This window comes from Ochlerotatus camptorhynchus, unplaced genomic scaffold (assembly GCF_037179485.1).
Source record: "Ochlerotatus camptorhynchus isolate MF236.1 unplaced genomic scaffold, CSIRO-AGI_Acam_v1.1 ptg000124l, whole genome shotgun sequence".
NCBI lineage: Eukaryota > Metazoa > Arthropoda > Insecta > Diptera > Culicidae > Ochlerotatus > Ochlerotatus camptorhynchus.
In genome coordinates this window covers 102165-126485 of record NW_027040614.1, presented here as the reverse complement: position 1 = coordinate 126485, position 24321 = coordinate 102165, and the positions used below count along the sequence as shown (strand labels likewise).

General features: G+C 43.1%; 1 protein-coding gene across 2 annotated transcripts in view; it reads right to left on the bottom strand.

Moving 5' to 3' along the window:
- LOC135699975 (otoferlin-like) overlaps positions 1–21634 on the bottom strand; it is a 144147-nt gene extending 122513 nt beyond the window's left edge. For both annotated transcript variants that reach the window (XM_065220307.1, XM_065220308.1), the window contains exon 1: positions 20948–21634. In XM_065220307.1, coding sequence (XP_065076379.1) covers positions 20948–21026 — 79 coding nt within the window. In that variant the 5' untranslated portion in view covers positions 21027–21634. The remainder of the gene's footprint in view (positions 1–20947) is intronic.
- Between the last annotated feature and the right edge of the window lie 2687 nt (positions 21635–24321).

Genomic DNA, 24321 nt, shown 5'->3' with positions numbered 1-24321 from the left:
TATGAGTTTTGCCTTGCTAAATTCAACGTCGCAAAAATAACCGATGAATTTTCAGGTTCAAAAATTCATTTTTTGACGTAGGACGACGTCTGTGATTTCTATATGGGGGTACACTTTGTGAAAACCGAAAATGGAACGTGAAACAAAATTGTGAAAGATTTTGAACGTTAATTACTCAGCTGCCCCTGGTCCAATTTCAAAATTTTTATCACAAATCGATCAGAAATATTTCTGCGCATCAATAGCAATCTTCCGACTGTTGATTTCAACAAGAAACTATTAAAAAAGTGGTAAATGTCCAGCATTGTCCAAACCGTCAAACTAATAACTAATAAATCGACCAATTACGTACATGCTTATGCTGCTTTCCCAACACAGTCATCAGAGAATCATTCCTAGACGAAACATGTCGATGTAGCATTACGGCGAGGCTCGGTAGTTCAGTGGTTACCGTATCTGCTTACTGAACAGAAGGTCGGGGTTCAACCCCAGGCCCGTCCTTGCAATTTTTCACTTTGCCTTATCCTATCCCTACTAGATTTAAATAAAAACAAATTCTGCTTTAACCGATCGCATCGCTTACCACATGAATTCTGATCTAAAAATAATCTACCTAACTAACACAACTATCCCTCCCGAGACAGCCGTGGAGAAGTTGAGGAATTTTCGGTCTCTAGTAACAACCGCACTGTGCAAGTTGAGTAGTTCTGATCATTCACGGAGGAGCAACTAAGAAGGTCGGATAACGTTAACTCGACGGCAAACATTGTTACATATTCGAGATTATGCCGACGAAATGCGCCAACAATCATCGAAATTACCCTATACTTCGAGATCAATAAAAACTAGATCACCAATCATCAACTCTTCTTGTCGCACTATGTCACTAAAGCAACCGATAGGAAGGCATTGAATGCACTCTCGGACGATCGCACCAACAATAGTGTGAACGAACTGTGGCAATTGTGTCGATAGCAGGCATGTTACAAGCCTCGGGCATTAAAATAATAAGGACTCCAGAAAGGTTGTGATGTGAGATTGGTGGGTTTGCTGTATTTTCCTGGTGATCGACACCTGTTTGAAGTTAGCACATACCAGAAGAAATGCGCAATCTCCCGACCCAAGCACCCAGACAATAGACCAGCAATTTAGTCTTTCATTGCAGGCACGTTCCAGACCAACGAACAAGAGGTCAAATTCGTCAAAAGTGCGACGACTCACTTCTTCAACAACACTTCTACTTCAGACTCTACAACGCAGAATACAGTCCTAAATCCGCTGGTTCATCGACGTGACGCCAACGCACCCGACCGTGTGAAATTGGCCGAGCAACTCTACCTTTCCCACTGTTTCCCAGCCGCGTTTGGCAGATCAGTTGTCCCTGACCCTCGCTAGATCGAGCGACAAGGCCTTGAAAGTGCCCTTCGAAGGCTGTACAAAGGCTGTGACGTGCAAGTTGAGAGAGAAAGAGAGAGAGCGGCAATACGGTAGGACGGATTCTAGCCGTGCGACAAACGTCGCGTAACAGTGCTCACTCATCAACATTCCCGCGTTCTGCAAAGCAGAATCGATCGTAATCGATACAAATAATAACGATAATCGGCCATATGCAGACATCAACATCATAGGCTGTCAACTACGTGGACTCTTGGACAGCGGCGCAACCTGCAGTCTGATTGGCGGTTCACTTTTCAGAATAGCGGACGAATTAGGACTGACCAAATAGCCAGTCAACGGAGAAGTAAAAACAGCTGACAACTCGGCGCATCCAGTTTCATTCTTCTCCCACGTACCCATATCCTACAATAACAAGAATCTCACTTTACCGGTGCTATTCATCGAGACTATGCCTTCCATTTGCATCTTGGGGATGGACTTTTGGTCGAAGTTTGGAGTGAGAACAACCATCTGCGGGATAACAGCTAGATTGCAAAATGGAGTCTCGGTTATCGAAAAATTAGCAACGCAAGAGAAGGAGCAGCTTCAGGCGGTAATCCAGAAATTTCCAACCTCTCAGAACCAAGGCCATTTGGGAAGAACAACGCTGTACTACCACAAGATAGATACGGGGATCTCACCACCATTCAAACAGAAATATTATCCGATGTCCAAGTTTGTCTTGGAGGACTTAAACAAAGAAGTAGACCGAATGTTGGTGCTAGGAGTCATCGAGGAAGCCGTTTGCTGTCCATGGAACAACGCCACAGTTGCGGCTCGATGAGGTAATGCCTGGATGCCCGGAAGCTGAATGCCGTTATAGTGCAAGAAGCCTATCCAATGCCACAGATAGCCTCAATCGTAAACAACTTGAGCGGGTCGAGGTTCCTGTCTTCCATCGATCTAGAATCGGCGTTTTGGCAGATACCGCTGGAAAAAGAATCGAAGCAGAAAACCGCCTTCACCATCCCTCAGCGTGGACATTATCAGTTCACCGTAGTACCTTTCGGGCTGTCAACGGCCAGTCAAGCGCTTTCACGCGTGATGAATTACCTTTTCATCGATCTCGAGCCGAAGGTATTTGTTTACCTAGATGACTTGGTCCTAGCTACGGAAACATTACAGGAACATCTGGATCTCTTGGAGGAATTGTTGTTCCGGATTCTCTGAGTCGAGTGGAGATAGTAAACGTTGTAAACGCTGCTCGGTCTGGAACGTTGGATCCGTGGTTCGAAAAGCTGATGGAGGAGGTTAAAACGAATAGGGACAGCTTCCCAGACTTCAGGATTCTCGAAGTACAACTATATAAAAACTGCATCGTGAAGGACGAAACTGGAGGCAAATGTCATCGTTGGAAAAAGATCGTTTCTTCGCATCTACGGCACGATATCCCCACAGCCGCTCACCTCGGGTGCGAGCGCACACTTCCCGCATTCAAAGAGACTACTGTTGGCCCCAAATGGCAACGGACATCCGCAAATATGTTCAAGCCTGTGACGAGTGTAAGGCCAGCAAAGCGCCCAATACAACGCTGACACCCACACTAGGAAACCCCAAACCGGTGCAGTTACCGTGGGAGTTAATATCGATCGATTGGGTAGGTCCCCTCACACGCTCGAAAAAGGGAAATACGGTACTCCTAGTGATTGTCGATTGGGTAACCAAATTCGTCATCACGAAACCTTTTCGCACAGCAAACGCCCAAAAGATGTCTGATTTCCTAGAGCAATACGTGTTTCTTCGGTTTTCGACGCCAAGGACCATTGTTTCGGTCTCTGGATCACAATTTCTCTCTCAAGTCTTCCAAACATTGCTGAAAAGGTATAACGTAATCCACATGACAACTGCATTCTATACACCGATGTGACCAACCGAAAGGACCAACCGCTCGCTGATCACCTGTGGAAGATCCCTCCTAGACGATGACCAACGAGACTGGTATGTGCACATCCAGCAGGTGGTATGTGTAATCAATACAGCGAAGCATGAAGCCCTCGGCTGCAGTCCTTACTATTGCAATTTAGGAAGAGACCACATCCTGTTCACGGAGTAATATCCCTTGGCGAAGCTGAATTCCTCTAAGGATCCCGTCGAAGCCCAAAAAGTACGAGTCGCAGCAGCACAAAACATCCAACACTTCGCATTATCCAGGATCAAGGCAGCACACGACAGCAGCAAACAGCGCTACGACCTTCGAGCGCAAACCCGAGGATTCGCCGTCGGCGAGATAGTGTGGAGACGATCGTTCGAATTATCGAACGCAGCGGAACATTGAACGAAAAAGCTTGGCGCGAAATTCATACCCTGCATCGTACGACAGGTCCAGGGCTGCAACAACTACCTGTTGGAGGATGTGAAGACAGCGAAAACCGGCGTCTATCATTCGGAGGACATCAAGGCAGACTAATCTTCGACTGTTCAAGCTATGTACGCAGTTCTACTGGCCAACTACGAGCGACTACGCCAACAAAACCTGGATTGCTGACCGACTGCAGGCCCAACAACTATTAGACCCAACAGTCCATCAAACTGTTCATCGATCGTTTAAGTCAAAGCTTGAAAAACGAGCAGCCATCGAAGGAGAAAGCGCAACCGCGCCAACCGATCGGCAGAAAAGCAGCTACCGGAGGAGAAAGCGCAACTGCGCCAGCAGCCGTTCAGCCGACGAACAGCTATCGGCAAAGAGAGTGCAATCGCGCTAGCCGTTCGGCAGGAGAGCAGCCACCGGAGGAGAAAGCACAACCGCGCTAGCCGTTCGATAGAAGAGCAGATACCAGAGGAGAACGCGCAACGGTGCTAGCTTTTCAGCAGAAGGGCAGCCCTTCGAAGGCTGTACAAAAGCTGTGACGTGCAAGTTGAGAGAGAAAGAGAGAGCGGCAATACGGTAGGACGGATTCTAGCCGTGCGACAAACGTCGCGTAACAGTGCGACGTCGGCTGTTCGAGCTATAAGTCGGTGAGACTCATCGCCAACATTGCGACAAATCTTGTGGCGCGAAAGGTTCCAGTGCATCGAAGCTACAGCAACGCCGCAAACTGTAGTGCAACCAAGGTCGAAGACCTTCGAAGTTGTTTGACAAACAGCAACACATCGCTCAACATTGGCATGCAGGTGAAGGTGCGACGGGGCCCCCAACGATAAATGATACGAAGAAGAAGTCCTGGGAGAGGAGATTAATGTATGTATGTTAGGCGTAGGTAGTAGAGGTAGGATGAGCATTAGACTATTGAGCCACAAATACCACGTTACATTACCGTGCCATAATTGAATCTTTCCTTTATGAAATTGAATTCACTTTGCATTTAGTCCATCGGTTGCTAGTGTACCTTTCAATTTGTGAGTGGCTAGCCGGCCTGAGTAAAAATTGGAGCGAGAGCAGTGTGGTACTACACTTTGAACCACTGTTCTCTTCCGCAATATCGATGCCTATAATTAGCACGGTAAATTGACTATGTTTGCCAATATCTTAACGACATTAGGTCAAGATCCGACAATTCTCCAGTCTTAATCGAAAATTGTCACAACATTCATTGATACCATTGTTGTTGTGGATGATAGAAGAGAATAGCAGAAATAGTGCGCAATAGGTTAGTGAAGCCATAGTGATCACAAAAGAGGAAATCGATAGAGAATTGGCTTTCATCCATGTGCTTCTAAGCCCCTTACGATTGTCACAGCAATGAAAACACTAGCATCCCACCGCTTTTGGTTCTAGGGCACTTACTGGTTGCAATTTTACGATCAGGATTCACTGTGATGCGATCAGTGAAAGCAGCAGAAATTCCCTTCCCAACTCTCTTGTGGAATCTTTGAATGGGTCTGAAAAGGGCCAGTTTTGTTAGATTTCGACGGAGAAATTAAGAGTGTTCACCACGAATACGACGAGCCAGCTGAATGTCCTTTGGCATAATTGTGACACGCTTGACGTGGATGGCGCACAGGTTGGTATCTTCGAACAGACCGACCAGATATGGCCTTGCTGGATTCCTGCAACGGCCGAGCTCTGGAAGCGGTCTTGAAAGTCCTGGGCGATTTCAGGAGGAGCCTTCCTCCGGTGAACTTACGAGCGGTCTGCTTGGTACGAGCCATTGTGCTTAGTTACGGTGCTGATACGATGAATCGAACACGTTGAATACAAATTTCAACCGCTTTCTTCTCTATTTAGTAACATACTTTTGTTATGTTCAACCCTGATGGTGACTTGCTTGGGGCAGTAGGTCGCAATGATGGTGATAGGACCGACAGGAGTGGAGACTTCTATCTCTAAAGCTTCGATGATTTTCAGCTGGAAGCTCGGAAGAAGCCGACAGCAGATATTTCTCCTTACAGCAATGGCCATTCCTCCTCCCCCGGAGCTGGTTCGATCAAGTCTTAGAAACCGAAAGTCAGGAAGGTAGACGTTTACCACCTGTTTCACGTGGGTTTCAGTGTTGACGGCAATGTCGATGTTACGTTCGTCGAGGAAGTGAACGAACTCGATGTTCTTGCTCTTGAGCGAGCAAGCGTTCCAGTTGGTGATCTTGATGGCTTCACGGTCCATAATTGTCAATGAAACGTGATGCAGATTCTGCCATGATGGATATGAGTTCCTCTGTTGTGAGCAGCTCTTCGTTTTCGTTTGATGGTGGCATCTCGGCGCTACGATAGTCCCGGGGGAGGGGACGAAACCTTAGCTTGGATTAGCCGAAGGGTTTGGCACCTCAGCAGATGCAGCAGCAGCAGCAGCCAAACGGATGTTGAGCGGAAGTGCCGAAAGAACCGGAATCGGACGCCGTTGGCTAATGGCGGGAAAATTCTGCTCATTGCATGCCGGAACCTTTTTCCGACCCGGCTGGTTCTGCGTGGAGACCCTTTTGCGGATTTCCATGAATTCCGCACGCTTCGGACAAGACTTGCTAGTAGCTCGATGTGCTGCACCACAGTTGGCGCATTGTGGATCGGCGTTCTCCATCCTGTCGCATGCTTCAGGTGCGTGCTGCTTGCCACATTCGTTGCAGCGATGAGCCAGGTGGCAACTTTTGGTCCCGTGCCCAAACATGAGGCAGTTTGAGCGTTGGGTGACGTTGCGGGGGCAAGGTTGGTAGCGTTCCCACTTAACCACGATGTGCAACATGCATTTCGTTTAGTGGTGTCTCAAAATTAATTTTAGTAAAGATAATAAATCACACAAGCACATCAAACTTTTTTTCCAACCAGATGGTTGAAAAAATCTTAATCATCAGTTTCGAAACAAAATAAATCTTAGAATCTCAATGGATTTGGTTGAAAAATGTATTTTGCCTTTAAAAATGTTTAGGATCAGGATGCTCGGATTACTTTTTGAGTCGTCGATTTCTTTTCGAAAAAAGTTGGAGGGTGGTGTACAAGACACAACCGCATTGTTGACGTAGGACTACGAATTTTTTAACGGTTCGGACGTTTTAGAAGATGTCGCGCAGCAGGAGAATGCATACGATGAGGGTTTCTCAGTTAATGGAAGTGAAACGGAAAAAATTTAACCCACCGATAAGATAGAACATAATTTATTTCCCTAAGAAATTATTTGATTTTTGAATCATTTTGATGTATTTAGTGACAAATTGAATGGATGAATCATGGGTTACTCTATATACATTATATTCTAACTCTTTACTGAAATGAGCTTGGTGGCCCTGAAAAGGGCCGTTTTGTTACGTTGGTGAAAGTTGTAACCTCCGAAACCATGAGTGCATCCCTGTCGCTTCAGAGCGTAGACGAAATCCATGGCCGTGACGGTTTTGCGCTTAGCGTGTTCAGTGTAGGTGACGGCATCACGCATATTTTCTAGAAAGATCAAACCGGAAACGCTTGACACAACCTCGTCGAGCCAGACCCAAGATTACAACTCTAGAGAGCAGCGGCGCCCGTGTTGTAGTGGTAAGTGTCCCAGCAGGCCTGGGTTCAATCCCAGTCAACACTGCCGGGAAGTTCTGAGGCATAACATCTCTGATCACGCCTTCCTTCGGGGTTCCCGGTTCATGAGTTGATGGGTCGATGGGTAGGGTCCAGGTGTGGACATGCATAGTTGTACAAACCAACTGCTCATTTGGTAATAACTTTTCACTCAGATGTTGAAATTTTAGTTAAGTAATTGATAGATTAGGCTATAGATATGCGAAGATTAGGTAAAGCTTAACATTTGAATCAACACTAATCAATTTAACACTTAAATTCCTAGATGTGTAGTGAGCATTTCTTCTCACCTCATTTTTACAACGCAAAAACAAATACAGTTTACTACTATCATTAAAATCTACTTTATTTTACATACCTATAACAAGCTTACAGTCTATTATATCTACTGCTTCAAAAAGAACTATGTTCCGTTAACTGTGTGCAAAGTTATTAGCAAATGAGCAGTTCGTGTCCAAAACTGTGTATGCCAAGCATAGGTGTGGGTAGCATAGGTGCATGGAAAACAAATCCAAGGAAAAAAACAGCATTTTGTGTGGTCGTTGGGGACGTGTGGTTCTGAATAGGCAACAAAATGTTCCGCAATTGTATCCTCCCTATTCGTACACACCCGAAGATCGGAGGCGAATGTCACTTCGACTTGTTTCATCTAGGAATCATTATTTGATGACTGTGTTGAGGAAGCAGCACATGCATGTACGTAATTGGTGGATTTGTTAGTGATCGCGCACGGACAGGACCCGATTTTTACGTTGTGTGATAAAAGGAAATACACGACCGATTATTTTGGCCGTACTGCCATGGCAGAGGCATACGTACTATTGACTTTTTATTTGTTATCGTCTATCATACAATACAATACTACACAGTACAGAACAAGACTATAGACACACTCCATCGACGAGCGTTGACCGTACCGGACGTGCATTGTTTTCTCTCCGTCGTTCTTGAGCTGTGTTTTTTCCCGTTTCGGGTTTTTTTACGCCATCGCGCAAGTGTGCAAGTGATAGTGCTAGTTGATAATACCACAAGCAGCCAGCAACGCTCTTCGTGGAATCGAGCTTCCCCAGCCGTCCCTGACGGTAGCATTTTTTTTCCAATCGTGCCAAACCGAACTGTCAACAACGATCAGCACCACCGGATAGCAGCGTAGATCGTCTTCACCATCATAACGTTGTACCGGATAAGTAGCAAATATATTGTATTGCCCTTTGTTCTCGTTCTATTCTTCTTCCTTTACTCCCTTTCCCCGCAAATAGTTTTTTTTTGATTCGCTTTCTCCTTCCCTGTGTGTTCTGTGTACCCTAGTGTGTGTAGTTTTTTTTTAAATCTATTGCGGTGGTAGTTGCCCCGCAATGGATAGTAGTAGTGATGGCGAGGGGACTTCCCTTTCTGCCGTTCCCACTGACGATGAGCAGTCCGATGTGGAAATGAAATCCCGTATGACAAAAAAGAATACCGGAACCATCCCAAAGGTTAAGCCTTCACCGTCCCCACCTTCTCCCCTCTCACCACCCACACCGTCTCCCTCTACCCCACCTAACCCGTCACCCCCAACACCGACTAAGCCGTCTCCGCCAACACCGCCTATCCCTGTAAAACTAACGCAAGCTGCCCCCCGCCACAAGGCATACCCAGACGCCTCGAAAGGTCCATGGGTTGTTTTCTTCCGGCCCAAGCAAAAAGCTCTAAATGTTAACCGGATCGAAAAGGATCTTTTCAATCGTTTCTCGTCCGTGACCGACGTTTTGAAGGTGCGGCCAAACAAACTGCGCGTCACTGTTGGTAGTCGTAAGCAGGCAAACGAGATTGTTGCCTGCGAGCTCTTTACGTTAGAGTATCGTGTTTATATCCCATGTCACGACGTGGAAATCGATGGAGTGGTCACCGAGTCGAGTATGACCAGCGACGACTTCCTGAAGAGGGGGGTTGGTGTCTTCAAGAACCCCACCCTTCCTGAAGTAAAAATTCTCGACTGCATTCAAATGCAGTCAGCGTCCCTGGATGGGACGAAAAAAACCTACTTGCTATCTGACTCGTTTCGGGTGACCTTCTCCGGATCGGCACTGCCAGATTACGTCAGGATTGGAAGGGTTCGACTTCCTGTGCGGTTGTTTGTACCAAGGGTGATGAACTGCACAAAGTGTAAACAATTAGGCCACACCGCTGCCTTCTGCGGCAACAAGCCACGCTGCGATCTGTGCGGCGAGAAGCATGCGGAGGGTGCTTGTAGTACTCCTCCCAAATGTGTTTATTGTTTGGCATCTCCGCATCCTCTCGCAGATTGCCCTAAGTACAAGCAACAGGGGGAAAAACTTAAACGGTCCCTGAAGGCACGCTCTCAGCGTTCCTTTGCAGAGATCTTGAAGGCTTTTAATCCTCTTCCCAGAATCACTCCGGAAAAAATGACAACAACCCTTTCAACCTTCTCCCAGTTGATGAGGACGACACTGATGCCGGGGGCAATGACGGAAGTCATTTTGTTTTCCAAGGTCCTTCTAGGAAGCGAGCCAGGAATGGTTTGCAGAAAACTAAAAACACCACTAGCACTGACTCCCAAGCCCCCTTGGATAAATCAAGAGGCCGTGGAAATGTCCCGAAACCCGTTCCACCGGGTTTCAAGCCTGTCGATTACGACAAAGCATTTCCACAGCTTCCGGGAACATCTAAAACCCCAGATATCCCAGTTTCACAGCCAGAACAGCGTAACGCCATGTTCACGTTTTCTGGAATAGTGGACAGCATTCTCGATTTGCTTAACATCTCTGACCCTCTAAGGAACATCATTGATATGATGCTTCCAATCGTGAAACCTCTTCTGAAGCAACTAGCTTCCAAGTGGCCCCTCCTTGCTTCGATCGTATCCTTCGATGGATAATTTTCCAAAAAACGATACGGTATCTCTCCTACAATGGAATTGTAGAAGCATTTTTCCGAAGCTAGACGTGTTCAAATTCTTGCTAAGCAACCTGAATTGTGATGCTTTTGCTCTCTGCTAAACATGGCTTTCTCCAGACATCGATCTTTCTCTTCACAGCTTTAACATTATCCGTCTCGATCGTGTAGACTCCTATGGGGGTGTGCTCTTGGGGATCTACAAACGTCACTCTTTTTACAGAATTGTCCTTCCTGCAATGTCGGGTGTTGAAATTGTCGCATGCCAGGTGAATATTCGAGGTAAAAGCCTCAGTATTGCCTCGCTATACATCCCTCCGAGAACGGCTGTTTCTCATCGAACTTTATCGGACATCTGCTCAGTGTTACCTGAGCCGCGTTTGATCTTAGGGGATTTTAATTCCCACGGTACAGGCTGGGGAGAGCTGTACGATGACAATCGCTCAACCATCATCTATGACCTATGCGACAATTTTAACATGACTATTTTAAACACCGGAGAAGTAACACGAATAGCCAAACCTCCAGCAAAAGAGAGCAGATTGGATTTGTCACTTTGTTCGAACTCACTATCATTGGATTGCATGTGGGAGGTAATCCAAGACCCCTATGGTAGTGATCATTTGCCCATCAAAATCTCGATCTCTAATGGCTCATCTTCGCAACATCCAATCAACATCGCATACGATCTCACGAGAAACATCGATTGGGAAAAATACGCGAACGCGGTCCGTGGCGGCTCAGAATCGGTCGACGTTCTCTCTCCGTTGGATGAGTACTCCTTCCTATCGCGGCTCATAGTGGATTGCGCGCTTCAAGCTCAAACGAAGCCAGTTCCTGGTGCTTCCATTCGTAAACGTCCTCCCACTGTGTGGTGGGACAAGGAATGCACCAACGCGAATAATGATAAGTCAGCTGCGTTTAAACAACTTCGTAAGCACGGTTCCTACGAATACTTTGAGCGGTACACGGCACTGGAGGAAAAATTTAAGAGCTTGATCAAGGCCAAAAAACGCGGCTACTGGCGTCGGTTCGTCGAAGGGTTAACGCGAGAAACTTCCATGAAAACGCTCTGGAATGTCGGCAGGAGAATGCGTAACGCGCCATCGTCGGTCAATGAGGACAAGGAGTACTCTAACAGATGGATTTTTGATTTTGCGCGCAAAGTTTGCCCTGATTCGGTTCCGGTTCGAAACAACACTCGCGATACGTCGGTGGAAAAGAATAACATGGACTCCCCGTTCTCGATGCTTGAATTCTCAATTGCTCTTCTTTCATGCAACAACTCGGCTCCAGGAATGGATCGAATCAAGTTCAACTTGCTCAAAAACCTCCCAGACGTCACTAAGAGGCGCTTGTTGAACTTGTTCAATCAATTCCTGGAGCAAAACGTTGTTCCGGACGATTGGAGACAAGTGAGAGTTATAGCCATTCAGAAACCCGGTAAACCCGCGTCGGATCATAACTCGTACCGTCCCATCGCGATGCTGTCGTGCATTCGGAAATTGTTGGAGAAAATGATTCTTTTTCGTTTGGACAAGTGGGTCGAGGCGAATAGCTTACTCTCAGATACGCAATTTGGATTTCGAAGGGGCAAAGGAACGAACGACTGCCTTGCGTTGCTTTCAACTGAAATCCAATTAGCCTACGCTGAAAAACAGCAGATGGGTTCAGTTTTCTTGGACATTAAAGGTGCTTTTGATTCTGTTTGCATCGACATCCTTTCGGACAAACTCCATACCAGTGGGCTTTCACCAATTATCAATAATTTCTTGTACAATTTATTGTCCAAGAAACAATTTCACGAATTAGCTACATGGGGCTCCCTCAGGGCTCATGTCTGAGTCCCCTTCTGTACAACTTCTATGTTAAAGACATTGACGATTGTCTTGCCGAAAATTGCACGCTAAGGCAGCTTGCAGATGACGGCGTGATCTCCGTTGTTGGGCCAAAAGCACCGGACCTGCAAGGACCATTGCAAGATACCTTGGACAATTTGTCTACATGGGCAATGAATCTGGGTATCGAATTCTCTCCGGAGAAAACTGAGATGGTTGTTTTTTCTAGGAAGCTTTATCCAGCACAGTTGCAGCTTCAACTTATGGGTAAAACAATCACTCACAGCATGTCTTTCAAGTATTTAGGTGTCTGGTTCGATTCCAAATGCACTTGGGGAAAACACGTTGCGTATCTGAGTCAGAGGTGCCAACAAAGAATCAATTTTCTTCGTTGTATTACCGGCACTTCGTGGGGAGCCCATCCGGAAGATCTGATAAGACTTTACAAAACCACCATTCTATCGGTTTTGGAGTATGGTAGCTTTTGCTTCCAATCGGTGGCGAACACCCACATCTTGAAGCTGCAACGGATTCAATATCGTTGTATACGAATCGCACTAGGTTGTATGCATTCGACGCATACAATGAGTCTGGAAGTACTTGCGGGCGTACTTCCCTTACCAGATCGGTTCGCGGAATTGTCGTTTCGGTTCCTTATCCGCTGTGAAGTCATGAACCCGTTGGTGATCGAGAATTTTGAGAAGCTGCTTGAACGAAATCCGCAAACATGATTCATGAGGTTGTACTACAAGTACATGACTCTGGAAATTAGCCCCTCCCCGTTCAATACCAATGAAGTATCCTACGATTTCAGTTGTTATTCCGTAAGATTCGATTTCTCAATGAGGGAGGAAATTCAAGGAATACCAGAGCCTCATCGCCCCCTGATTGTACCATCCATCTTCGCGAACAAATACCGCCACGTCAATGCCGAGAAGAGATTTTTCACTGATGGGTCCACAATAAATACGTCCACTGGTTTTGGTGTATACAATGATCTCCATAGTGCCTCATATCAGCTTAAAAAACCATGTTCGGTATACGTTGCAGAACAAGCAGCTATATTGTATGCGTTAGAGCAGATCTCCTCACGTCCCCCTGATCACTACTTCATTTTTTCGGATAGTCTAAGTTCTCTGGAGGCTATGCGTTCTATAAGGTCGATGAAGCACTCGACGTATTTCCTGAACGAAATACGATCGTCACTGAGTGCTTTATCAAACAGCTCACATATCATCACCTTAGTATGGGTCCCTTCTCATTGCTCTATCCCGGGCAATGAGAAAGCAGACTCGCTGGCTAAGGTGGGCGCTATGGAAGGCGACATTTACGAGCGACAAATCGCCTACAATGAATTTTTCACAATTGCTCGTCAGCAAGTCCTCATCAACTGGCAACAAAAGTGGGATGATGGTGAACTGGGAAGATGGTTACATTCGATCCTCCCACAGGTGTCGATCAAACCCTGGTTCAAGAGATTGGACGTGGATCGCGATTTTATCCGGGTCACTACTAATCACTACTCGTTAAACGCACACCTCTACCGCATAGGACTTGTAGATAGCAGTTTGTGTGCCTGTGGAAACGGCTATCACGACATTGAGCATGTTGTCTGGTCTTGCACCTCACATCATGTGGCGAGATCCGAACTAATTGAATCCCTCAGGGCCCGAGGGAAACAACCTTATACACCAATTAGAGACGTTCTGGCTTGCCGTGATCTCGATGTTATGATATTAATTTACGTATTTTTAAAAAGTGCTGATTTGTGTATTTAGTAGTGTTTTGTGTTTTAATTCTTTCATTCTTTCATCACTATCCCAACCCAAGTCCCCTCTTGTTTCATTTCAGCTGTGCTTTCAATGCTTCGATATCCACAGCACATGCCCGCCAATACAGTGCAGTGACACTCATCCGTCGAATGAAGCAGAAAGAAAATTTACCAATATCCCTTTCCCTTTGCCTCTCCCCTTTCCTCTAAATAAATGTATTTATTAATCTCGAGTAAACCGCGAGTATTCGGCCCCCATTCTACTAACATTAGTTTAAAAAAAAAATTATAAAAAATTATATTTAAATTAATTTGGCTCCGCAAAGCTACCGCATTTGAGCCTTTACAAATAATTGGATTATAAAAAAAAAAAAGACTATAGACACTGTATATACAGGCAACGACATCTGTGTGTGGATGGATACATCTTTAGTGTGTAGGGTAGTTGCACATATGTTCGACGTGTGCCCAAACAGTTAGTTATTTAGGAGCTTTTGGACAATGCTTGACATTTACCACTTTTTCAATAGTTTCAATTTGAAAATCAACAGTCAAGAGCATTGTTATCGATGCGTAAAAATGTTTCTGATCGATTGGTGATAAAATAATTGAAATTGGTCCAGGGGCAGCTAAGTTATTAACGTTCAAAATCTTTCATAATTTCATTTTTTGCTTTTCATAAATTGTACCCCCATCTTCCCGAAAGACGTAGTCCTACGTCAAAATGAGGAGTTCTGGGTTTACGAATAGGGATCGTCAATTGATATATCTGCAAGCATACATTGAACTCCATACAAATTGCCCAACTGATCAGAAGGATGAGGTCAATAAAAGATAAAGCTTCTTCGCTTCCGATTTCAAGAAAAGATGGAAGGATTCAAAGCGAGAAATTAACAAATTTCTTAAAACTAATCAGTTTTACTTAAACTTGATGCTTCAATAAGTTTTCACAATTTCGGTTTTTCTCCTAAAAAACCTGCCGGAAGACCAGTGCAAAGTTTCGAGGAATGCTCTGAAAGAGCTAAACGGCTCAAAACCGAGGAGCTGAGATCCACCCACTCTTCACACAAATTAGCATTTGCAGCTCAGATGAGCTTGCGCGCCGAAGGGTCTTCTCGGCCTCCAAGAATAATGAAAGACATATCTCTAAAATCACAAAAAACGGCTGGTAAATGTGAAACAGCAGAAGTTAAATACAAGCCGCTTTCCGGCGACCAAGCTTTGTCACTGTATATAGAGGCAAAGCTTTCACGGAATCAGTACAATCTAATCCGAGAATGCGACAAAGATAAGTTTCCATCCTACAAGATTGTTCAAGCAGCAAAGCAAGGATGTTATCCAGTTAGCAGCAGCATTTCTGTGTCTGAGACTTCAGGTGAAGTGAAAGTACAAGATCTACTCGATCACACAGCACTTCGTATAATAAATATGCAGCAGAAGGTGTTGGAAAGTGGAGTGAATAATGATGTCACTATGCTACTTTTGATTTGTAAGTGGGGATGTGAGGGGTCGGGACAAGCAGAATATAAGCAAAAGTTCAGCGAAAGCGACGATGGAACAGATACAAACATCTTCATCATCATTGGTACCATTACGACTAGTATCAGAAAATTATCCTCAAATTATCTTCTGGCAAAATGATACACCCTCTTCCATCCGTTATTGTCGCCCGATAAAATTAATTTTCCAGAAAGAGACCACAGAACATATTAATGCAGAAAAGAACTACATCGATTCTCAAATTCAAGCTCTAAATCCGCTGACATTCACCGTCAACACTATTGAAATGAAGGTTAACACTTTTCACAATGGTTGATGGTAAAATATGTAATTCTATTATGGAAACCAAATCAACCCAGAAGTGTTTTATGTGTAAGCTAACATCCAAAGACATTAATGATTTTGAGAAAGTGTTGGCGGCAAAGGCTGATTCGTCCAATTTGGAATTTGGCCTGTCGATATTGCACGCGTGGATAAGATTTCTGGAATGTGTCCTTCACATTTCTTATAAGCTTCCTGTAAAACAGTGGCGGGTATCGGACCCCGATAGTAAAAAAATTGAAGCGATGCGAAAGAAAACGATTCAGGATTATTTTAAGTCGGAAATCGGTTTGCTAATTGACTGGCCTAAACAACTCTAATGACGGAAACACGGCCAGAAGATTTTTTGGAAATTTGGAAAAATCAGCAGAGATTACAGGATTTGATCTATCAATTATGCACCGATTCAAAGTAATACTTCAAACCATTTCCAACGGGTTGAGCATCAATGTTGGAGAATTTCGAAAGTATTGCGAATTAACAGCGAAAATGTACATCAAAACGTATTCATGGTACCCGATGAGCCCGACGGTTCATAAAATACTTATTCACGGTCCAGATGTCGTGGAAAAAGCACTTTTGCCGATCGGACAATTAAGTGAAGAAGCGCAGGAAGCAAGAAATAAGGATTTCAGAAGGTAAAATTACTTTTAGTTATTATGTCTCGTTTTTTCTTATTTAAATACATTTTCGTTGGTAATGCTAAAATTTACGACTGATTAAAGTATAACGCAATGTAACGAATTTCTACATAATCCCAAACAAAATATAGAGGTTTAGAAGAAAGTTTACCATTTTATCTTTTTTATCTAGATATCGAGAAAGTTTTTCGTGTAAGACATCGAAGAAAGCAACGAACCAAGACATCCTGAATAAATCTAACTCCATGTTTGATGCTATTCAAACTGGAGTAAAATTTGCTAATAATATTGTCATGACTTTAAAATTCAGTAATGGATTTTAAAGCATTAAACATTTTAAATTGGAATGCTCGATCTCTTAAAGATAATGAAGACGAGCTATTTAATTTTTTGAGAGTTCATAACGTGCATATTGCCGTTATAACTGAAACGTTCCTTAAACCTGACCATAAGGTTAAGAAGGACGCAAATTACTTGATTTATAGAAATGATCGTCTTGATGGACCCTGTGGTGGCGTTGCCATCATTATTCATAGACGAATCAAACATAAAATTCTTTCTTCATTTGAAACCAAAGTTTTTGAAACTTTGGGAGTTTCTGTTGAAACAAAATTTGGACAACTTACGTTTATAGCTGCCTATTTGCCATTCCAATGCGTAGGCCAGCAAAAGAATTTTCTCAAGGGTGACCTCCAGAAACTTACCCGTCATAGGTCTAAATTCTTCATTATTGGTGATTTTAATGCAAAACACCGCTCATGGAATAATGCTCAAAGCAATTCCAATGGTAATATTCTATTTGATGATTGTTCTGCAGGTTATTACACTATTCAATATCCAAACAGCCCAACATGCTTTTCTTCTGCAAGAAATCCCTCAACTATTGATTTGGTCTTAACTGATTCATGTCATCTTTGTAGCCAATTGGTTACCCATGCTGACTTCGGTTCTGATCACCTTCCAGTAACTTTTGAAATATCCCAAGAAATAATTTGTAATCCCAACAGCTCTACTTTCAATTACCATAGAGCTGATTGGGAGTAGTATCGAACATTTATGTAATATAACTTCGATCCAAACATTCCTTTGCAAACCAAAGATGAAATTAATTATGCTCTTGAATCTCTGACTACTTCTATAGTTGAAGCAAGAGCTGCCTCAGTACCAAAATGCGAGGTTAAATTCGATTCAATTATAATAGACGATGATCTTCAGCTCTTGATCCGTCTTAAAAATGTCCGTAGGAGACAATTTCAAAGAACACGCGATCCTGCCATGAAAGTTATCTGGCGGGATTTGCAAAAACAAATTAAAAAGCGATTATCTGCCCTGAGGAACAAAACTTTTGAAAATAATGTTTCTAAATTAGACCCGAGTTCCAAACCCTTTTGGAAACTCACAAAAATTTTGAAAAAACCTCAAAAGCCAATTCCAGCGCTTAAAGAAGGTGGTAAAATTTTGATCACAAATTTAGAAAAAGCTCAGAAACTTGCTAAGCATCGAGAGTTCCCATAATTTCAGTTTGGGTCTTACTAGTCCTATTGAGAATCAGGTTGCTCGGGATTTTCGGAATATTTTCTCTCGGGAAAATATTTTTGATGATTCCTGGGGGACTGATTTGGACGAAGTAAGGTCTATAACTAAAAAATTTCAAAATATGAAAGCTCCAGGTGATGATGGAATTTTCTATATCCTCATCAAAAAACTCCCAGAGAGTACCTTGTCTTTCCTGGTAAAATTATTTAACAGATGTTTCCATTTGGCATACTTTCCTGATAAATGGAAAAATGCAAAAGTTGTTCCAATTTTGAAGCCGGATAAAAATCCAGCTGAAGCTTCTAGCTACCGTCCAATAAGTTTACTTTCTTCAATAAGTAAACTTTTTGAAAAAATAATTTTGAATAGAATGATGCTTCACATCAATACGAACTCAATTTTTGCAGATGAGCAGTTTGGATTTCGCCATGGGCATTCAACTACTCATCAACTCTTGAGAGTTACCAATTTAATTCGTTCAAACAAATCTGAAGGCCACTCAACTGGAGTTGCTCTTCTAGACATAGAAAAAGCATTCGACAGTGTTTAGCATGAAGGTTTGATTGCTAAATTGAAAAAGTTTAATTTTCCACTTTACATTATGAAATTAGTTCAAAATTATTTAACTGACAGAACTCTGCAGGTAAATTATCAAAATTCCAAATCTAATCGACTACCTGTTAGAGCAGGAGTTCCTCAGGGTAGCATTCTTGGGCCTATATTGTATAACATTTTCACTTCGGACCTCCCTGATTTGCCTCAGGGTTGCCACAAATCTTTGTTCGCTGATGACACAGGCATTTCCGCTAAAGGAAGAAGTCTTCGTGTTATTTGCAGCAGACTTCAGAAAAGTTTAGATATCTTCTCTTCTTATTTACATAAATGGAAGATTTCTCCCAACGCTTCCAAAACTCAACTTATAATATTTCCACATAAGCCCAGGGCTTCCTTTTTGAAACCTAGTAGTAGTCACATAGTCACTATGAACGGAGTTCCAATTTCCTGGTCAAACCAAGTGAAATATCTTGGATTAATACTTGACCATAAATTAACTTTTAAAGATCACATTGAGGGCATTCAAGCCAAATGTAACAAATATATAAAATGTTTGTATCCTCTTATTAACAGGAAATCCAAACTTTGCCTGACGAATAAACTTCTAATATTTAAACAAGTTTTTAGACCGGCCATGCTTTACGCTGTGCCAATATGGTCTAGTTGTTGCACTACCAGGAAAAAAGCACTTCAAAGGATTCAGAACAAAATTCTGAAGATGATTTTGAAGTTGCCTCCCTGGTACAGTACTACCGAAGTACATAGAATTTCGAATGTTGAGACTTTAGCACAAATGTCCAACAAAATAATTAAAAATTTCGGCAAAAATCGTTACAATCCTCAATTGCAACGATTAATTCCCTTTATACTTAGATAAGATTTAGTTTTAGTTTTTTAGTTTTAAGCTATCAATTGTTATACTGACATGCAGGTTTAAAAAACAGACAGGAACAATGTAAAAACACTTAGATATATATCATAACAATTAAGGCTGGTAAGTTACTGTAGTAACTGGAGCACCTAGGTTAAAAATGAAATGTAATTTATTTTGAATTTGGAACAAATAAAGAGTTAAAAAAAAAAGACATCCTGAACCTGTTATTGCTATCCTCAGATCCATTGATTACAAGTCTGCGAAAAAGACCGAAGACGATCAAGCAGAGAAATGAGGATTATCTTATGGCATCCCTGTTTTTGTATGTTTCTCCTGAAACCAATTCCTGCAAAAAGCGCTTTCCCTAAAGCGAAACCCACACGGTAAGAAATATTGTCAATACTTACAAGTATTGACAATAATATTGATGATGTGAATGCAGAAATATTGTCAATACGGATGTATTGACGTCAATATAAAATGTATTGACAATACGATTATTGCCAATACAAACTGTCATATAGGGTCCACTTAACACAGATTTCAAAATAGGATTCCATCCGGTCTCGTCGTGTGTGGTGGTGTCCGGTTGGACGTCATCATCAGCAGCAACAGCAACAGCAGTGCTTGCGGTGCGTGGCGTTGAATATTGTTCTAGAGTACACAACGAAAGGCTGCCCGCAAGCTGCAGCCCACATGAGCGAAGAACGAGGAAGAAGCCGCACCGCTACTGATCGGATTCAGTAGCTCGTCGTGAGTCGCTGTGGGCTATCTATGCCAAGCGCGTCACCCTCGTTCCAAACAACATACAGGTCACCAGGCTCATCTGTATTGAACACCCCAATAGCTCAGCATTACTCAACCATCACGATAAAATGGTTCTTTTCAGGAGCATGATAAATTATTGTTATTTAAGAGTTAATTTTTATTGAACGTTCACTCGCCTTGATGCCAGCCATATCATTGAGGGTGATCATTGATAAAGTGGGTTTTTCCAGATTTCAGATTATCCCTATATCGTTCATAACCTGGGAGAATCAGACTCGAAAAATATGAACATCAAAAGGAGCCAGAATCAAGCTGTCACGAACCTCATTGGGAGCCAAGCAGTTTGATAATGCTTTTCTTACAGTTGAACAAGAATACACAAGGCGGTATTGAAACCTTGCGTAAATGCATACCGATTTCTTGAGGCAAAAATTCATAAGTGCTTAAGGAATTCTTACGTTCTTTTGCCTCATCATTGAAACAATCACAACATCCTCAAAGCAAAACAGGCTACGCCTATTTTGATTTGATTTCAATGATTTTAATTCCGTGTATGCTATCTGCTTCTCCCTCCCATACAATTACTTTCCTATTCTGACATAGATTTATTATTCGGGCACGTTGATCGCTTGTCATTTTGTCATCTGGCGGTATTTTTGCTTCCCTGGTAAATTAATTAAAAAATTCAAACAATGCTTGCGAAAGTCAGATATTCATTCATTTTGCGCTGGAAACTGCTCCGCTGTAATCAATAATAAGTCATACGTAAACATATTTCCCAAAAGCTGTAATTAAACCGGGATTATCACAACTTTTCCGCTGCTTGAAAAGTTGCAGCGCAAAAGCAAAAACGGTAAACAATTATTTTCCTCGCACTTACCCCTGAACTCAACCCGCCCGAGCAGGTTGGTCTTCGCCTTCGGGAGTTGAAATTTGTTGATCCGCACCGTGAGTGACATGTTTGTATGATTTTTCTCTGATCGTTGGGAAAACGGAAATTATTCACTACACTTTTTTCTTCTTCTGCTTCTGCGACTTGGCCGCTGTCACCACCGAAACACCACCGCCAACGCCAACGTTTGGAGGTTATGTTTAGTCAGCTGCGCATCCGGTTCCAGCACCATCCACTGGAAACTGGTTCGAATTCAACCCCCACCCGCTCGTCCAGGACAAATGCATGCACTGTCACGTATCGCACCCCGATGATGTTTGGATATTGGATCACTGAAATTTAACTTTTATCTTGCCCTTCGATAGTGCTGGCAGCCGACGCCGGTAAATCGCGTGTTTGATCAGCGGTGACACTTTCGTGATTCATTTCCGTCGTCGTCGTCGTCGTCGAATAAATTGCTGGGATTTATCTGAAACAAGCGGAAATTGCAGGGTTAAAAATTCCCTACGGAATAGGATCGAATCACGATTTTAACCCCGCATCTAAAACACACAAACCACAACCGGGAGATTATGCACTGTTCCACTATCACTATTGACGTAGTTGGCCATGTTTGCACACATTGTGACACATTGCACTTCATGGAACACTTGGACCGGATGATTTACCGTCGATTTGCATACATGCAACGCAAAATAACCATTCCGATTGGATCACAAACATATGAATTTCAAAATCTTCCCCCAGTCGCCTACTACGATTGGCTGTTAGTGGCATTGTTGTTGTTGAGAGTTAGCTATCAAAACACCACACAACGAACGAACGGTTGCTGCCCATCCCTTTCGGGAGCCATTAGTGCGACAATGTGGTTTGATGGAACCTAATAATGTACCTAGTCACATCTGTTTACAAACGCAAATGGTCGATGGAACGGAGTTCAAATGGAATTCGATCGATCGGTTGTCGGTTGGATGCTGTTTCGAGTTCTGACGCTTTGTGAGGGATCTGTAAATGGAAAAAGAAAAGCATGATTTAAAAAAAAATGTGGAATGAACAACTTTCACGTTGGCAAAGCAATTTCATTTACGTCACTGTGAAGATATTCTTCGGGTGGAGACGCAAGTGTTTCTTGTTTCGTCGAAGGAAACGACACTCAATCTGAATTACTTCCTCCACAGAAAGGTCAACGGCTTCCGGAAAGGAAAAACAAATATAATCACATTGCGAGCCCCGTCGTAGCGTCCTAATTAAACCGTACACACCAACATCAGGCTCTTAATTATCTTAACTCAGGATCATAACCCTCTCGGCGGTAATGGGCATATTATGACCGAGCTGAAAGGCCATATTGACAGCAGCGGATATAATTATAACCCATTCCATTGAGATCCGGGCATATTCATAACCTCACACAGCCACAAGCTCGAGAAGAAAAATCCAAATCCCGAATTTAGGACACGTATCGCCGTATCCTTTTGTATATGGAGCTGCTTCTTCGTTTGTTCAACCCTGAAACTCGGTGAAAGGTCAGGATCGCCGCCTGGTGACGGGACTGGAACCTGGAACGGGGCGACGAAAGGCATACACAAGCTTCTTGTTCAGCACGTTCGGTCAGCAGTTCGCCCGGTGACGGTCCTAAATACAAAGAAAACGCCCCTGGCCAAAGCCAAGCTGGGGTAGGCTTGTGTGTATGTGGGTGTGTTTCGTTTGTATATCCTCTAATGATAAACAAGATTTTATCTGCCTGCGTGTCTTCTGCTAGATGGGAGCGTAGGACGTCATGTCAAACCACCCGAAGAACAGCAGGAGTGGCGATAGTAGTAGGCCATGCATGGAAGAGTACTGTCTCATAATCGGCACCTTGCACGACGGAGACGGAGTGCTTTCTAAAATTAGAATGCCAGCAAAGAAATGATATTCCTTGGAAATGAGCGGTGTGTATCCAACGGAACGTAGGTAATTGTAGGTGGCAGCACCACACGTCAATTTAGCATCATCGTCGGAGTCGGGTCTGGAAGGATCGCGTCTGGGTCTTCCTATGTCTGCGCTAGAGTAGCGCGCTTTGGTTTAGTACTGGTGCCACAAAATCGGGCCCGCTGTTCTGCTGTTGTAAATGTGGGTTTGGTTGCTGGAACAAAAGTTTAAGCTTCGTGACGTTTGCGTTTTGCAAAATTTGTCACGTTTAGTGCAAAGGCACTTTATGTTAAAATCATTTCACGAGCAAATTTTCAAATCGACCTGTTTTTGTAAACAATGACTTCAAACGTCAGTTATTCGAAACTGATAGTTCGCCCACTCAAACAAAAAGGTACCACCATCATGGAGGGATAAAATTCACCTTTTGGCAATGTTAGTTTGCGATATATTTATTGACACAGTCATTGTTTATCGGTTTCAATATTTGCTCGAGATTGTTTTGCTTTCGCAGCCAATCTTTATAGAGCATGAGATCAAATAAATTGCTCAATTGTTCGTTTTATATTTAGCGTGTTCGTGTTCTTACCTTGAGTATCTTCAAATATGTGTGCAGTATTGACAGCTGACAATAGTTTAGGAACAGTGAATAATTCTATTATTTGTAAAACCGTTGCTTTATTCACCAAATAGAGCTTGAAATTGTAGTGCTGTCACCCAAACTGAGAGGAAAAGCAAAACTAACCCGCGTTCACTCTGTCCCGCTGAAAAGTAGAATGCATAGCTGCTGTTGCTTCTGCATCTCAAAAACAGTCCGGGGACCGTTGAAAGCATCCATTAGCTTATTTGCTAAGGTAAGTAACATTTTTATTACCCTGTCGTAAAATATCTCATCTTCATTCATCGAGCGTGCGACACATGAGAGCGTTGGATGTATAGGACCTGTGAATGCTCATTTCCAAAAATGTGTGGCAGAATTGCTTTGAAGATTTTTGGTCCTTGGTTGGTCCTCTGTGAAATACGAGTGCAGATATACCTAGTCAAAAATGGGAAGTAGCATTCCCCTGATAAATTATGCTCAAGTAGGGCTTTTGATTGTGACTGGATGGGAAAATGTTAATTAGGAGATCTGCTTCGTTATGTTTATCAGCTTTTGAAATTGCATTAATAAAAACTGCTTTTCAAATCTCTTGGTGAAGAAAATAAAACTCCAAGAAAATTGCGTGGACTTCAGCTAACGAACGTACATTACAGCGTATATCACGTTCACATTACAGCGTATATCACGTGATATACGCTGTCTTGCAATGAGCACTCATTTATCTAGTTTTCACTGTAAATCCTATGTATGAGTGCTCATTGCAAGACGGCCTTTATTACGTGATATAGGCTGTAATGTGAACGGGGTATAAAAGTATCATTGAACAAGCGTTGCCAGATGTATTGCA